Here is an 18,478-nt window from a genome sequence, read left to right as displayed (position 1 = left end):
CTGATTGATATTCCTGTTAGAAACAACCTTAGGGAGGAACCCAGGTTTGGTACGCAAAACCACCTTATCAGCATGGAAATCAAGATAAGGCGAGTCACATTGTAATGCAGATAGTTCAGAAACTCTTTGAGCTGAAGAGATAGCAACTAGAAACAGAACTTTCCAAGATAGAAGCTTAATATCTATGGAATGCATGGGTTCAAACGGAACCCCCTGAAAAACTTTAAGAACTAAATTTAGACTCCATGGCGGAGCAACAGGTTTAAACACAGGCTTAATTCTAACTAAAGCCTGACAAAAAACCCGAACGTCTGGGACATCTGCCAGGCGCTTGTGCAACAGAATAGACAAAGCAGATATCTGTCCCTTTAAGGAACTAGCGGACAATCCTTTCTCCAATCCTTCTTGGAGAAAAGACACAATCCTAGGAATCCTGATCTTACTCCATGAGTAGCCTTTGGATTCGCACCAAAAAAGATATTTACGCCAAATCTTATGATAGATCTTCCTGGTGACAGGAATCAAGGTATCTATGACCGACTCAGAGAAACCCCGCTTTGATAAAATCAAGCGTTCAATCTCCAAGCAGTCAGTTGCAGAGAAATTAGATTTGGATGCTTGAATGGACCTTGAACCAAAAGGTCTCGTCTCAGTGGCAGAGTCCATGGTGGCAGAGATGACATATCCACCAGGTCTGCATACCAAGTCCTGCGTGGCCACGCAGGCGCTATCAAAATCACTGAAGCTCTCTCCTGTTTGATCCTGGCAATCAGACGCGGAAGGAGAGGGAATGGTGGAAACACATAAGCCAGGTTGAACGACCAGGGTACTGCTAGAGCATCTATCAGTACTGCCTGAGGATCCCTTGACCTGGATCCGTAACAAGGAAGTTTGTCGTTCTGACGAGACGCCATCAGATCCAATTCTGGTGTGCCCCATAGCTGAACCAGTTGAGCAAACACCTCCGGATGGAGCTCCCACTCCCCCGGATGAAAAGTCTGACGACTTAGAAAATCTGCCTCCTAGTTCTCCACCCCTGGGATATAGATCGCTGATAGATGGCAAGAGTGAGCCTCTGCCCATCGGATTATCCTGGAAATTTCTATCATTGCCAAGGAACTCCTTGTTCCCCCCTGATGATTGATATAAGCTACAGTCGTGATGTTGTCCGACTGAAACCTGATGAATCCAGCCAAAGCCAGCTGAAGCCACGCCTGAAGAGCATTGAATATCGCTCTTAATTCCAGAATATTTATCGGTAGGAGGGCCTCCTCCCGAGTCCACAAACCCTGTACTTTCAGGGAATTCCAGACTGCACCCCAGCCCAGTAGGCTGGCGTCCGTCGTCACAATAACCCACACTGGCCTGCGGAAACACATTCCCCTGGACAGGTGATCCTGTGACAACCACCAAAGAAGAGAGTCTCTGGTCTCTTGATCCAGATTTATCCGAGGAGATAAATCTGCATAATCCCCATTCCACTGTTTGAGCATGCATAGTTGCAATGGTCTGAGATGCAAGCGAGCAAACGGAACTATGTCCATTGCCGCTTCCATAAGTCCGATTACCTCCATACACTGAGCCACTGACGGCCGAGGAATGGAATGAAGAGCTCGGCAGGTGGTTAAAATCTTTGATTTCCTGACCTCCGTCAGAAATATTTTGATTGAAGATAAAATAAAACTAACAGTTTAACACCTCTTCTCTTTACCCTTCCTGCTTAGAGCCAGCAAAGAGAATGACTGGGGGTGGAGTTAAGGGGGGAGCTATATAGACAGCTCTGCTGTGGTGCTCTCTTTACTACTTCCTGTCAGGAAGGACAATATCCCACAAGTTAGGATGAATACGTGGACTCGGTACATCTTGCAAAAGAAATAGCTTCCTGGTACACTGAGTACTAGAAATATCCAGTTTTTCAAACTGGACAGTTTAAAATGTTGCATCATTTTTTATTTTAAAGCAAATGGGAAATTAAAAAGCTGCTGAAAAAGAAAATTCAGCCTTACTTTCAGATTAAATTTGTATTGTTTTATCAAGTAAATATGTGTCAGAAAATAAAGCCTAATAAAAACATTTTACCCTTTCTGTTTAAAAGAGTTTAAATGTTAGTCTCACACATGCTACAGTGCCTGCTTCATGCCCCAGTGTAACCCATACAACAGGATTAACTATGTCCCAATAAAAAAGCAGTGTCTTCATTTCTTAAGTGTATGGTCTCCCCAACTGGAAGAAAAAGCACTTACCTGCTCCGCTGTCCGGCATGTAGACAGTTACAAGGTATGAGAGGACACAGTTCCTCACAGAGAACTTTAAAAAAAAAGAACAGAGTAGCCAACTCTGGCTTTCTAAACTAGGGCAGCAATTGTTAGGAAAACGCAGTAAGTACCTCTTTACAAGTTCCTAACTGATTTAAAGCCACCACTACCCGACTGCAAGGAATGACATGGAATATGGCTATACCCCAAAACTTGCTTGTAGATGAAATCAAAATTTTTCTTCAGACACCTAAACTTCCCCTCCTCCATGCACCGAAGACAAAGAGAATGACTGGGGGTTGTGGGTAAGGGAGTGATACTTAGCAGTTTAACTGTGGTGCTCTTTGCCTCCTCCTGCTGGCCAGGAGTGATAATCCCAACAGTAATTACTCAAGCCGTGGACTCAGCATATCTTAGGAAAGAAAGTTATTTTAATTACTGCGCCCTTGTAATGGTGCGCCCTTACCCCCTCCTATCCCACAATGGTGACTGAAGCAGAGAAACACAGATATGATGCATAAAATGGCTGCCGCCTACTGAAGAGAGGAGAGAAGCAAGCAAGCATCTCTGCAGTGTGGCAGGAAAAATCCTTATTGGTTGCACTGCTTGAGAGAGCTGCTCTGTGTTATCAAAGCCAAGAGTGCTAAATAATTCATAAAACAACAAACATAAACAGAAAATGTCCTTTTAAGTTGTCCCTCAGGCTTCTTAAAGTGGTATACACAATAAAATGTATATAAGCAGACAGCCCCACATACACCCTCTGTCTGTGCTTACCTGATACATGTCCTCTGTCTATGCTATGACTATGTACCTACTGATAGTCTGTGGGCTTTTGAGTGAAATTACTTACCTGATAGAAACCCAATCTAATTCTGTGCTTACCCAGCTGCAACTTCTGCTTCAGTGAGAGCCCATCTAGTACTGTATAAAACAACAGATGATTTACCTTGGGAGCACAACAACATGGCCAAACCGGAGGAAGCTAAGGGACCACTCCCATCAATACCTGTGGCAGGCTTGTGACAAATACTCCAGCAGGAAGACTACTTAACAAAGCAAAGTACTCTTCTATGCCTCTCTCTTTAAAGTTTAACCTGATGAGGGGATTAACAGGGCTAAAAATCCAACTCCAACAAAGATTCTGGAGCACCTCAATTTTTCACATTCCTCCTGTGGAGGCAAAGACAAGACTAGGATACCAGAGAGGTAAGAAGCATTAAACATTTGTAGAATATTAAGTATCTGCCTCCTCCTACTGGCCAGCAGTTGAATTCCCCCTTATGAAAAAAATATATGTTTCTTATCTTAAGCCCTATTTGTTTAAAATCATCCAGCCACAATTCCCGACATTGACCAGATGTTTAAAAATACTAGTTGGGCAGTAATCCTAGCTACACATTTAGTAAGGTAGGATGCGGGTGTTGGTATCTGATTAACCAGCTGATTGAGCCTGGGTGTTAGGAGTACACAATCCTCAGACATTGCAATATGACAACATTTTGTTATATTTCTTAAAATAAGTCACAGATAATGTTTTTATGTTTTTTTTTCATTGCTGAATAAACCTACTTTTCTTTTCAAAATGTGTGCTAAGCCAGACACAGCAAGCACTAAAATAATGAGTTGTTCACGTCCATTCATTTTTTGAAATCTGCAATTGAAGTAAAGCAGTCTTACATAATTTAAAAAGGTAAAGGATGGTCTTTCATATCCTTGGAGTGTTTTAATTTTTTTTTTTAATGATGTCTAGAAGGATTTTAGAGTCCAATTCCACAGTACCCGAGGAGTATATATCAGTCAGAAAAAAAGCTTAATACTTAACTTGATCCAATCTGATCACTTAATTTGCTTTGATTTATGAGTGTTCCAGATTCCTTGTCCTCATACCCTCGCCGTTCATTTCCTTTAAGTCTTTGCGTTCTGGCCATTTCTATTCGAACAGAATGACCAGCAATGCTCAGACCTGCCAAGCTATTCAGGGCCTTTTCCGCCTGGCACCTGTCCTGGTAGTCAAGGAAGGCCCTGTGCTGGGCTCCTTGCCATGTTAGCCTCAGCGGTGCTGCTCCTCGCTCTCTTAATATGCCCTTCAGCTCACTAACTCGAGTACTCTGTGGGATATCTCCTACATACACTGTGGCCACCTCCTGCACAGTGTCCTGCCGATCAGTCAACCCTTGCTTTCTAGAGCTGGATACTTCAGTAGTCTTCTCAGATACCCTGGAACATGAATATTCATTCCTGCTTTCAGCAGTGGAATCTTCACTGGTTTTCAGATTAACATCTTTTCCAGCTCTTCTTTCTTTGTCTAGAAGTTTTCTTAGAATCGGTATCTTAACCATCATTTCCTCACTAATCTGAAATAAAACACAATTACATAATTATAATGAGGCACTCCAATTTCTCAGTCATCTGGGCCAAAAATACATTGTGTTTCCTTTGTGTGTGTGTGTGTGTATATGTGTGTGTATATATATATATATATATATATATATATATATATATATATATATATATATATATATATATATATATATATATATATATATATATAAAATCATGCAAAAGGGACTGCACTCTCACTTACTGGTGTGTCATCTACCAGGGTGCCGGTACAGAATTGCATAAATATCTAAAGTAGGACCGCACACGCTGGATATCAAGCATAAATTTCCATTTATTTAGTGAAGTTGGTCCGAGGAAGGGGAGTAATTTATGCTTAAAATCCATTTTAATTTAATTTTTAAACAACTGCCAATTACAAGACATAGTCCCTTAACATGTTTTATTTGATTGACCAGCTTGTCCAAAACTTTACACATTCAAGAATGAGGTTAGTGTAGCAATTTAACTAATAACAATGGGAGAATAGCAGGGGATTTGGAGCACAAATAGGTGTGACAAAAGATTAACTAACAGTAGATTTAAATAACGATGCAATTTGTCCGTCTGATCTAAGGGATTATAATGGATCAGTGTAAGTAACTAATGCAAGGTGTGGATTATCTGACATGTCCTTGTAGGGAATTTTTACAGACAATAACACAGATTTAATTTTGTGCAAAGGCAGTTATATAGGGGCTGAGGTCTCTTTAAGAAAAAGGATGAACAGATGTATCAAAAGATAGTAAGGGAGCTGTGGGAATTTACAATCTAGATGGATATATATATATAATTTTTTTCAAATAAGAATCTAATTATTTCTTTCAAAACTGTTATACATAATTAAAAGAGCAACATTTTGTGGTATTCTGAGCTAGAATAAGCCTTGACTGCTTGCAACAAAGAGGCAATGGTAGCATTACCACTTCATTGCCCTCTTAAGCGCCAGGTATACGTGACATGCATCTCTGTCTGTGTAAACTACAAAGTAGGGGAGGAAGGACTAACTACATGTACCTTCTCCTTTCTCCATCCACAATGACAAGGCTTCAGGCAATATATCAGACACTAGGCACTTTTTACTAGGAATCATTCCATAATAAAAGCTAAGATCTCCCTATTACTCAACAATGCTGACATCAATATTACAGAACATACAAAATATATTTTACAACATAGTTGGGGGGGGGGGAAATGCATATATGTATTGCTAAATACTGCAATATCTGTGCACAGCAACAGAAAATGGTAGTATATATCCAGTGTAATAACAGAGATCATAAATAATTTATAAATACAATATAAATAATGAACAGTCCATACCTTTAATAGGGAATACAATTTAAGAAAACAAAATTTATGCTTACCTTATAAATGTATTTATTTCTTGACATGATGAGTCCACAGATTATTGGGATAATTACTATTGGAAATATCACTCCTGCCCAGCAGGAGGCGGCAAAGAGCACCACAGCAAAGCTGTTAAATATCACCTCCCTTCCCTCCAACCCTAGTCATTCGACCGAAGCAAAGGAGAGAAAGGAAGCAAAAAGGTGCAGAGGTGTCTGAAGTTTATAACATACTAACTAACCCTGTCCAAAAAGAACGGGGCGGGCCGTGGACTCATCGTGTCAAGAAATAAATAAATTTATCAGTTAAGCATAAATTTTGTTTTCTTTCTAATGACACAATGAGTCCACGGATCATCTAATTACTATTGGGAATCAATTCCACCACTCTGTCGGAGTACCGCAAGGCTCTGTCCTCAGTCCCCTTCTCTTCTCAATCTACAAATCATCACTAGGTTCCCTAATAAAGTCCCACGGTTTCCAATATCATTTGTATGCCGATGACACCCAAATCTACTTCTCTGCACCAGACCTATCTCCTTCCTTGCTAACCCGTGTCACTAACTGTCTTTCTCACATCTCTTCCTGGATGTTCTCTCACTACCTCAAGCTAAATCTCTCCAAAACTGAACTCCTCTTCTTCCAAAATCTCCACCCCAATATCTCTATAACTGTCAACAACTCCATCATTACCCCTACCCCGCATGTCTCGGGGTGACATTTGACTCAGATCTTTCTTTCACTCCTCACATTAAGTCCTTGGCCAAAGCCTGCCCTTCCACCTTAAAAATATCACTAAAATTAGACACTTCCTTACACAAGACACAACTAAGATTTTAATCCACTCTCTCATTCTTTCCCACCTCGATTACTGCAACTCTGTCCTCTCTGGTCTCCCCACCTGCCGCCTAGCTCCTATACAATCCATAATGAATGCCTCTGCCAGACTCATCTTACTTACACGTCGCTCTTCATCTGCTGCACCACTCTACCAATCCCTTCACTGGCTTCCTCTTGCCTCTAGGATCAAACACAAAATTCTCACTCTGACATACAAAGCCCTCAACTGCACTGCTCCCCCAAATATCTCAGACCTTGTCTCCAGATACTCTCCCTCCCGTCCCCTTCGCTCTGCTCATGACCTCCTACTCTCCTCCTCTCTGGTTACCTCATCGCACTCCCGTTTACTGGACTTCTCCAGACTGGCTCCCATCTTATGGAACTCTCTGCCTCGCCCCACAAGACTCTCCCCTAGTTTTGAAAGCTTCAAGCGCTCCCTAAAGACTCTACTGTTCAGGGATGCATACAACCTATGCTAACCTTACTTTTTACCAGTTCCACTCCTCCATTGCCATCCCCTGAACTCCCTTAGAATGTAAGCCTAAGAGTCCAGTTGTTTGTAGATCGTCTTCTTAAGAGCTGACTACAACAGTGCAGGGCCCTCTACCCATTTGATCCCTATAATTGTTTTGTTGTACTCCCCCTTTGTTTATAGCGCTGCGGAATCTGTTGGACTCTATAAATAACTGATAATAATACTCAAGCTAGAGTACACAGATGATAAGGGAGGGACAAGACAGGAAACCTAAACGGAAGGCACCACTGTTTGATGAACCTTTCTCCCAAAAGAGGCCTCAGCCGAGGCAAAAGTGTCAAATTTATAAGATTTTGAAAAAGTGTGAAGAGAGGACCAAGTTGCAGCCTTGCAAATCTGTTCCACAGAAGCTTAATTTTTGAATTTCCAGGAAGAGGAAACAGCCCTCGTAGAATGAGCTGTAACTCTCTCAGGAGGCTGCTGTCCAGCAGTTTCATAAGCAAACCTAATGTTACTCTTCAGCCACAAAGAAAGAGAAGTAGCCGTAGCTTTCTGCCCCTTACATTTTCCAGAGAATACCACAAACAGAGCAGAAGACTGACGAAAATCCTTAGTCGACTGCAAATAGAATTTTAGTGCAGGCACCATGTCCAGATTGTTCAGAAGCCGTTCCTTCTGAGAAGGAGGATTAGGACAAAAGGAAGGAACAACAAATTCCTGATTAATGTTCCGATCTGAAACTACTTTAGGGAGAAAACCTAACTTAGTACGCAAAACTACCTTATCCGAATGAAAAATAAGGTAAGGAGATTCATACTGTAATACAGAGAGTTCTGACACTCTATGAGCAGATGAGATAGCAACAAGAAACAAAACTTTCCAAGATAACAACTTAATATCTAAGGAATGCATAGGCTCAAACGGAGCCTCTTGAAAAACCTTAAGCACTAAACTAAGACTCCAGGGAGGAGTAACTGGCTTGAACCCAGGCCTGATCCAGACCAAGGCCTGACAAAACGATTGTACGTCTGGGACGTCCGCCAGACGTTTATGTAACAAAATAGACAAGGCAGATATTTGCCCCTTTAGGGAACTTGTCGATAAACCCTTCTCCAAACCTTCTTGGAGAAAGGACAGAATTCTAGGAATCCTAACTCTACTCCAAGAGTAGCCCTTGGATTCACACCAATATAGATATTTACGCCATATCTTGTGGTAAATATTTCTAGTCACAGGTTTACGAGCCTGAATCATGGTCAATGACCGATTCCGAAAATCCACGCTTGGATAGAATTAAGGGTTCAATCTCCGAACAGTCTAGATTTGGGTGAAGGAAGGGCCCCTGAAGTAGAAGGTCCTTCCTCAACGGGAGTCTCCAAGGTGGAAGAGATCACATGTCCACCAGGACTGCATACCAAATCCTGCGAGGCCACGCCGGTGCAATTAGGATCACCGATGCCCTCTCCTGCTTGATTCGAGCAATGACCTGAGGTAGAAGAGCGAACAGAGGAAATAGGTATGCGAGACTGAAATTCCAAGGTACCGCCAGGGCATCTATCAGTACAGCCTGAGGGTCCCTTGACCCGTACCTCGGTAGCTTGGCATTTTGCCGCGATGCCATGAGATCCAATTCCAGCTGACCCTATTTGAGAATTAGACTGTAAAATACTTCCGGATGGAGTTCCCACTCCCCCGGTTGAAAGGTCTGCCTGCTCAGAAAGTCTGCCTCCCAGTTGTCCACTCCTGGGATGTGAATCGCCGACAGTCAGCAACTGTGGGTCTCCGCCCACTGAATTATCTTGGCTACCTCTGTCAAGATCTTTCTGCGTTCCTCCCTGATGGTTCATGTAAGCCACTGAAGTTATGTTGTCCGACTGGAACCTGATGAAACGGCCGAGGCTAACTGAGGCCAGGCCAGGAGAGCATTGAAGATTGCTCTCAGCTCCAGAATGTTTATGGGTAGGACAGACTCCGACCGAGTCCATGTTCCCTGAGCCTTTAGAGAGCCCCAGACTGCTCCTCATCCCAGAAGGCTGGCGTCTGTTGTCAAAATCACCCAAGAGGGTCTGCAAAAGCAGGTTCCTTGGGAGAGATGATCCTAAGACAACCACCAAAGAAGAGAATCCCTTGTCTCCTGTTCCAGCTGTAATCGTGGAGACAGATCCGCATAATCTCTGTTCCACTGAGCATGCTTAACTGCAGAGGTCTGAAGTGGAAACGAGCGAACGGGATGATGTCCATTGCTGCTATCATCACCATGCACTGAGCCACTGATGGCCGAGGAGAGGACTGAAGCGCTAGGCAAGAATCGAAAATCTTTGATTTCCTGACTTCTGTCAGAAAAATCTTCATTGATAAGGAATCTATTATGGTTCCCAAGAAAACTACCCTTGTATTTGGAACTAAGGAACTCCTTTCCAAATGTACCTTCCATCAGTGAGATCAAAGGAAAGATAACAACATTTCCGGGTGGGATCTTGTTTGTTGAAAGGATGGCGCCTAAACCAGAATGTTGTCCAGATAAAGCGCCACTGCAATGCCCCGCAAGCGGAGCACCGCCAACAGAGATCCCAGAAACTTTGAGAAAATTCTGGGAGCTGTGGCAAGGCCGAATGGAAGAGTCACAAACTGGAAGTGTTTGTCTAGAAATGCAAACCTTAGAAACTTGTGATGGTCCCTGTGGATGGGGACATGCAGGTACGCGTTCTTTAAATCCATCGTTGTCATAAATTGACCCTCTTGGACAAAAGGAAGAATGGAACGAATAGTTTCCATCTTGAAGGACGGCACTCTGAGGAATTTGTTTAGACTCTTGAGATCTAAAATTGGTCTGAAGGTTCCCTCCTTTTTGGGAACCACGAACAGTTTGGAATAGAATCCCAGACCCCGTTCCTGTATCGGAACATGAACAATCACTCCCAGGTCGGAGAGGTACTGAACACAGTGTAAGAACGTCTCTCTTATTGTCTGGACTACAGATAACTTTGAAAGCAGAAACCTGCCCCTGGGAGGAAATGTTTTGAACTCTAGTTTGTATCCCTGGGACACGATGTCCACCGCCTAGGGATCCTGAACATCTCAAACCCAAGCCTGAGTGAAGAAGGAAAGTCTGCCCCCCACAAGATCTGGTCCCGGATCGGGGGCAGGCCCTTCATGCTGCTTTTGATTCAATAGCAGGCTTTTTGGACTGTTTCCCCTTGTTCCAAGACTGATTGGGTCTCCAGGAAGGTTTGGACTGCTCTTGCTTGGAAGAAGGAGTGGAAGGATTTCCCTTGAAATTTCGAAAGGAACAAAAATTACACTGACATCCCTTTTGATTATTTCTCTATCCTGAAGGAGGAAATGGCCCTTTCCTCCCGTAATTTCAGAAATTATTTCCGTCAAACCCGGTCCAAACAAGGTCTTTCCCTTGTAAGGAATCGGCAAAAGTTTAGACTTAGATGACACGTCCGCAGACCAAGATTTTAACCATAAAGCTCTGCGGGCCAGCACAGCAAAACCAAAAATCTTTGCTCCCAGTTTAATAACCTGTAGGGGAGCATCCATAATAAAGGAATTGGCCAACTTAAGGGCCTTGATCCTATCCTAGATCTCTTCAAGGGGAGTGTCTGTCCTAATAAAATCAGACAACACATCAAACCAGCATGCCGCCACACTAGTGACGGTAGCAATGCACACTGCAGGTTGCCATTGTAAACCGTGATGTACATACATCTTCTTGAGTAACCCCTGTAATTTTTTGTCCATAGGATCCTTAAAAGAACAATTATCCTCTATGGGAATAGTAGTCCTCTTAGCCAGAGTGGAAATTGCCCCATCCACCTTGGGTAGTGTCTGCTAAGACTCCTTGATAGAGTCTGCTATAGGAAACATCTTTTTAAATATAGAGGATGGGGAACAAGGGATACCCGGTCTCACCCATTCCTTAGCAATGATCTCTGTAGCTCCATCTGGTACAGGAAAAACCTCCACCATGGAAGGTGCATCAAAATATTTGTTTAGCTTACTGGATTTCTTAGGATTAACTACGACTGTGGTGTCGCTGTCGTCCAGTGTAGCTAAAACCTCATTAAGTAACAGACGGAGGTGTTCTAGCTTAAACCTGAAGGATAAAACTTCAGTATCAGCAGAAGGAATTACACTGTCTTAGTCTGAGATTTTACCCTCAGATGCTACCAAAGTATCCTCCTCCTCAGGCTTCTGGGAGGGGGCATTCGAAATAGCAACAACTGCGTCAGTAATCTCACTTACTGAATGTTTACTTTTCCTCTTGCGCTTTCCCTGCAGCATGGGAAAAGCAGACAACGCATCAGAAACCGCAGAGGACATGAGGGAAGCGATGTCTTGCAACGTAACTCCAGGTGGAGTTAGAGAGGTAGCGCAGGGCACTGCATGTGTGGGCAATAATATTTTGGACACTTGAGGAGAAAGCTGCGGCATATATTGAACATTGTCATTAGACTCTTGAACAGCATCCGCCTTAGACAATGTTGGCTCAGGAAAAAGTCTCTCACTATAATTTAAAGTTCTCTCAATACATGAGGAACAGAAAGGGATTGGTGGTTCCACATTAGCATCAAAACATAAAGTAACACTTTGCAGGGCATCTTGGTCCATTCTGACTCACAATGGAACAAATTACCAACAAAAAAACTTAACCTTTTGATAAAAATTAAAACACAAAAAAACGTTACTGTCTCTTTAAATTTTAAAACGTAACTTTTTTATTTTTTGCAGTAAAGAACTAAATAGTGTTACACAAGTACTAATGACCACCTTTACATGTCAGCTTAGCTTTGCTGAGGTGCCTACCTGCCCTGCTGACACCGGATAGTATTCTCCCAGTAAAAGATCTGAAACTCGACTTGCAGCACAATGAACAGCTGTCCGGACCTAAAAGCGCAGCATTAAGTCTTATTATGCGCTTAACTGACTGAGACTGCTATCTGACACAACCTATTGTACCCTCTGGTCACAAGAAGTGAAAGGGAAAATGGCACGCAACAGCAAACTGCCGTCTCAGTTAGCCCCGCCCACCGTGGGCGTCTAAAAAAAATGAACCTCCCGGTCGGTATATTTTAAAGTCAAGACGCCGGGAGAAGTGAAACCACATCAAACTGAGCCTTAATTAACCTCCTCAGCCCCAGTGCCTGCCATAATAATACTGCCTTTATATGTTCCCCCAAATATATAGGAGAAATTCATGTGTCCCTTAGTGAATAAAGTGCCCAATTTTTCCTGAGTTTCCCAGAAAAATAAAGTCAGCACTTACCTCATAAATCTGCCAGGCAGCTCACTAGGCTTGAGATGTCTTCTCCCTCACATGGACCTGTGGAAAAAGAGATAAAGACTGAGTAATCTTACTCAGGCTTTCAGTATTAGGGCAGCATTAACTACATGGGAGGCGCAGTGAGAATTATGTCCCACAAGTTCCCATTGCTTGAAAGCCACCACTGCTCTACTGAAGAGACTGATATGGACTACGGCTACACCCTAGGACAAAGCAGCCCAATCTTGCACTACTTAAAAAAATAATAAAATCTTGCTTGAAGAATCTTTTTTAACACCTAACTTTACCACCTTGCTCTAACATAGGCAAAAAGAATGACTGGGGTTGGAGGGAAGGGAGGTGATATTTAACATCTTTGCTGTGGTGCTCTTTGCCCCCTCCTGCTGGGCAGGAGTGATATTCCTAATAGTAATTAGATGATCCGTGGACTCATCGTGTCATTAGAAAGAAATAATTTTTCAGGACAGTGACACAATGAAAACAGTTCCTGACAAAGTGAAAACTGCACATCAACACATTACTATACTATACAAAATATTATAAATGTATTATCCTAACCGTAAATTAACTTTAGTGTCTAGACAACACATAAAGACTGATCTGTCTGGTTAATTACATTTAAAAAGTGACTTAGAAGTGACTTAGTACAAGCATATCTTCTCATTGTTTGGGCATGTTAAGTATTTTCAGAAACTTTTTTTTTTTATAGCGCTTTTGGCTTCTCCACATCTCTGAGAAATGAAAAAGTACAGCAATAGAGACTGGAAACACAAATGTAGCAGAACGAAATTAAGATATTTATTTTATTATACTGGTGTACAGCCTCCAGAAGATTGCTAGACTGCAGTAAAATGTCCCACAGAAAACACATTCACCTATACGAGTGCATGTATGGGCAGGGGTAGAGTCGTGTGGGAATGCATGGGAACGGAGTTCCTGCACTATTTTTGTAGCAGAGAACAGAAATGTTTCAGTAAACACTGCTGTTGCTGGTGGTTGAAGCTGAAGCACAGTCTTGTTAGAGGGATGGGGAGATTCTCTAGTAATGGGCAGTAACACTTCCTACAATACACTAAATGTAAGACTGTCAGCGGTCCTGCTGTGTGATCACCCCGCAATGTGTATAATACATGGTGCTTACATTTCTGTGTGGCTTGCTCTGGGGTTATTTAGCTCCCCTCAGCAGAAATAGGACTATTGCACCTTAAGTAGGTGAGACTCTGTGACAGAGAAGGATTCTCAGGGCTAACGGCATCCATTCAACCCTTCATTGGATTTAATTTGCTTTCATTAGCCAAAGTGTATAGATTATATACACTTAAATACAGTGTGTGTGTGTGTGTATATATATATATATATATATATATATATAAAAAAACACTATTGATTGTGAGCGGGGAGGGGGGGGGTGGAAGTCTTGGTGAGTTCCCACACTTTTTTTTGTAGGACTTGACCCCTGTGTATGGGCCAAAAAGTATTTTGTGGTTTTCATGTGTCACACTGTGCCCCATTTTTAAATATATTCTTCATTTGTTGTCTATGCAATCACACTTAATACCCCAGTATAATTGGTTATTGAGAATAGGGGGTAGATTGCTTACAATAAGGAAAAGAAGGGGGTTATGGACCTATATGTGAGGTAACATGGTCCAACTGGGGGTGATTATTTATTTCTTTAAATATAAGAGATATGAGATATGAAATTGAAAATTAAAAACGTTCATCGTTCAGATAAAGCTTGCAAAAAAAGTAGGATACCAGAAGAATTAAATCTATTTAATAATAGAAATAATTTGAAATTTAAAAAAAAAAAAAAAAAAAAAAAAAAAAAACTGCGTGAATCGTGAAAATATTTTACTTTCATGTCCATTTAATTATAAATTTGGATTAGTGTACGGTTGGTTAGAGATCAGAATTTTATCAGAAAATAACCTTCACATATCATGTTTACAGCGTTGCGGAATCTGCTGGCGCTCTACAAATAAATGATATTATTTTATAGACTAAAACTAGGGAGAATCACAAAAGAAGACCCATAAATTAAATTATTCTTGATAAATCAACAAGTAGTGGGCACAAGATGCATAGAAAACATAATTTATGTAAGAACTTACCTGATAAATTCATTTCTTTCATATTAGCAAGAGTCCATGAGCTAGTGACGTATGGGATATACATTCCTACCAGGAGGGGCAAAGTTTCCCAAACCTCAAAATGCCTATAAATACACCCCTCACCACACCCACAAATCAGTTTAACGAATAGCCAAGAAGTGGGGTGATAAGAAAAGAGTGCGAAAGCATAAAAAATAAGGAATTGGAATAATTGTGCTTTATACAAAAAAATCATAACCACCACAAAAAAGGGTGGGCCTCATGGACTCTTGCTAATATGAAAGAAATGAATTTATCAGGTAAGTTCTTACATAAATTATGTTTTCTTTCATGTAATTAGCAAGAGTCCATGAGCTAGTGACGTATGGGATGACTACCCAAGATGTGGATCTTTCCACGCAAGAGTCACTAGAGAGGGAGGGATAAAATAAAGACAGCCAATTCCGCTGAAAAATAATCCACACCCAAAATAAAGATTAAATGAAAAAAAATGAAATTATAAGCAGAAGATTCAAACTGAAACAGCTGCCTGAAGTACTTTTCTACCAAAAACAGCTTCAGAAGAAGAAAACACATCAAAATGGTAGAATTTAGTAAAAGTATGCAAAGAAGACCAAGTTGCTGCTTTGCAAATCTGATCAACCGAAGCTTCATTCCTAAACGCCCAGGAAGTAGAAACTGACCTAGTAGAATGAGCTGTAATCCTTTGAGGCGGAGTTTTACCCGACTCGACATAAGCATGATGAATTAAAGATTTCAACCAAGATGCCAAAGAAATGGCAGAGGCCTTCTGACCTTTCCTAGAACCGGAAAAGATAACAAATAGACTAGAAGTCTTTCGGAAATTCTTAGTAGCTTCAACATAATATTTCAAAGCTCTAACTACATCCAAAGAATGCAATGATCTCTCCTTAGAATTCTTAGGATTAGGACACAATGAAGGAACCACAATTTCTCTATTAATGTTGTTAGAATTCACAACCTTAGGTAAAAATTTAAAAGAAGTTCGCAACACCGCCTTATCCTGATGAGAAATCAGAAAAGGAGACTCACAAGAAAGAGCAGATAATTAAGAAACTCGTCTGGCAGAAGAGATGGCCAAAAGGAACAAAACTTTCCAAGAAAGTAATTTGATGTCCAACGAATGCATAGGTTCAAACGGAGGAGCTTGAAGAGCCCCCAGAACCAAATTCAAACTCCAAGGAGGAGAAATTGACTTAATGACAGGTTTTATACGAACCAAAGCTTGTACAAAACAATGAATATCAGGAAGATTAGCAATCTGTCTGTGAAAAAGAACAGAAAGAGCAGAGATTTGTCCTTTCAAGGAACTTGCAGACAAACCTTTATCCAAACCATCCTGAAGAAACTGTAAAATTCTCGGAATTTTAAAAGAATGCCAGGAAAAATGATGAGAAAGACACCAAGAAATATAAGTCTTCCAGACTCTATAATATATCTCCTTTAAATTTAAGGATTTGAGATCCTGATGGAAAAAAGGACCTTGCGACAAAAGGTCTGGTCTTAACGGAAGAGTCCACGGTTGGCAAGAGGCCATCCGGACAAGATCCGCATACCAAAACCTGTGAGGCCATGCTGGAGCTACCAGCAGAACAAACGAGCATTCCTTCAGAATCTTGGAGATTACTCTTGGAAGAAGAACTAGAGGCGGAAAGATATAGGCAGGATGATACTTCCAAGGAAGTGACAATGCATCCACTGCTTCCGCTTGAGGATCCCTGGATCTGGATAGATACCTGGGAAGTTTCTTGTTTAGATGAGAGGCCATCAGATCTATTTCTGGAAGTCCCCACATTTGAACATAATGAAGAAATACCTCTGGGTGAAGAGACCATTCGCCCGGATGTAACGTTTGGCGGCTGAGATAATCCGCTTCCCAATTGTCTATACCTGGGATATGAACCGCAGAAACTAGACAGGAGCTGGATTCCGCCCATACCAGAATTCGAGATACTTCCCTCATAGCCAGAGGACTGTGAGTCCCTCCTTGATGATTGATGTATGCCACAGTTGTGACATTGTCTGTCTGAAAACAAATGAACGATTCTCTCTTTAGAAGAGGCCATGACTGAAGAGCTCTGAAAATTGCACGGAGTTCCAAAATATTGATCGGTAATCTCACCTCCTGAGATTCCCAAACCCCTTGTGCTGTCAGAGACCCCCAAACAGCTCCCCAACCTGTCAGACTTGCATCTGTTGAAATTACAGTCCAGGTAGGAAGAACAAAAGAAGCCCCCTGAACTAAACTATGGTGATCTGTCCACCACATCAGAGAGTGTTGTACAATCGGTGTTAAAGATATTAATTGAGATATCTTTGTGTAATCCCTGCACCACTGGTTCAGCATACAGAGCTGAAGAGGTCGCATGTGAAAACGAGCAAAGGGGATCGCGTCCGATGCTGCAGTCATAAGACCTAGAATTTCCATGCATAAAGCTACCGAAGGGAATGATTGTGACTGAAGGTTTCGACAAGCTGATATCAATTTTAGACGTCTCTTGTCCGTTAGTGACAGAGTCATGGACACTGAATCTATCTGGAAACCTAAAAAGGTTACCCTTGTCTGAGGAATCAATGAACTTTTTGGTAAATTGATCCTCCAACCATGATCTTGAAGAAACAACACAAGTCGATTCGTATGAGATTCTGCTAAATGTGAAGACTGAGCAAGTACCAAGATATCGTCCAAATAAGGAAATACCACAATACCCTGTTCTCTGATTACAGACAGAATGGCACCGAGAACCTTTGTAAAAATTCTTGGAGCTGTAGCTAGGCCAAACGGTAGAGCCACAAACTGGTAATGCTTGTCTAGGAAAGAGAATCTCAGAAACTGAAAATGATCTGGATGAATCGGAATATGCAGATATGCATCCTGTAAATCTATTGTGGACATATAATGCTCTTGCTGAACAAAAGGCAGGATAGTCCTTATAGTTACCATTTTGAATGTTGGTATCCTTACATAACGATTCAATATTTTTAGATCCAGAACTGGTCTGAAGGAATTCTCCTTCTTTGGTACAATGAAGAGATTTGAATAAAACCCCAGCCCCTGTTCCAGAACTGGAACTGGCATAATTACTCCAGCCAACTCTAGATCTGAAACACATTTCAGAAATGCTTGAGCCTTCGCTAGGTTTACTGGGACACGGGAAAGAAAAAATCTCTTTGCAGGAGGCCTTATCTTGAAGTCAATTCTGTACCCTTCTGAAACAATGTTCTGAATCCAGAGATTGTGAACGGAATTGAACCAAATTTCTTTGAAAAAACGTAATCTGCCCCCTACCAGCTGAGCTGGAATGAGGGCCGCACATTCATGTGGACTTGGGAGCTGGCTTTGGTTTTCTAAAAGGCTTGGATTTATTCCAGACTGGAGATGGTTTCCAAACTGATACCGCTCCTGAGGATGAAGGATCAGGCTTTTGTTCCTTGCTGTGACGAAAGGAACGAAAACGATTATTAGACCTAAATTTACCTTTAGATTTTTTATCCTGTGGTAAAAAAGTTCCTTTCCCTCCAGTAACAGTTGAGATAATAGAATCCAACTGAGAACCAAATAATTTATTACCCTGGAAAGAAAGGGAAAGCAGAGTAGACTTAGAAGACATATCAGCATTCCAAGTTTTAAGCCATAAAGCTCTTCTAGCTAAAATAGCTAGAGACATATACCTGACATCAACTCTAATGATATCAAAGATGGCATCACAAATAAAATTATTAGCATGTTGTAGAAGAATAATAATGCTATG

General features: G+C 41.5%; 1 protein-coding gene across 2 annotated transcripts in view; it reads right to left on the bottom strand.

Annotated features, from left to right (window-relative positions):
- Window positions 1-3,739: 3,739 nt before the first annotated feature.
- MTHFSD (methenyltetrahydrofolate synthetase domain containing) overlaps window positions 3,740-18,478 on the bottom strand; it is a 110,576-nt gene continuing 95,837 nt past the window's right edge. For both annotated transcript variants that reach the window (XM_053700910.1, XM_053700915.1), the window contains exon 8: window positions 3,740-4,612. In XM_053700910.1, coding sequence (XP_053556885.1) covers window positions 4,076-4,612 — 537 coding nt within the window. In that variant the 3' untranslated portion in view covers window positions 3,740-4,075. The remainder of the gene's footprint in view (window positions 4,613-18,478) is intronic.

The sequence above is a fragment of the Bombina bombina genome, chromosome 1, assembly GCF_027579735.1.
Source record: "Bombina bombina isolate aBomBom1 chromosome 1, aBomBom1.pri, whole genome shotgun sequence".
NCBI lineage: Eukaryota > Metazoa > Chordata > Amphibia > Anura > Bombinatoridae > Bombina > Bombina bombina.
The sequence above is the reverse complement of the archived record's forward strand: the minus strand, read 5'-3'. Positions and strand labels throughout refer to the sequence as shown.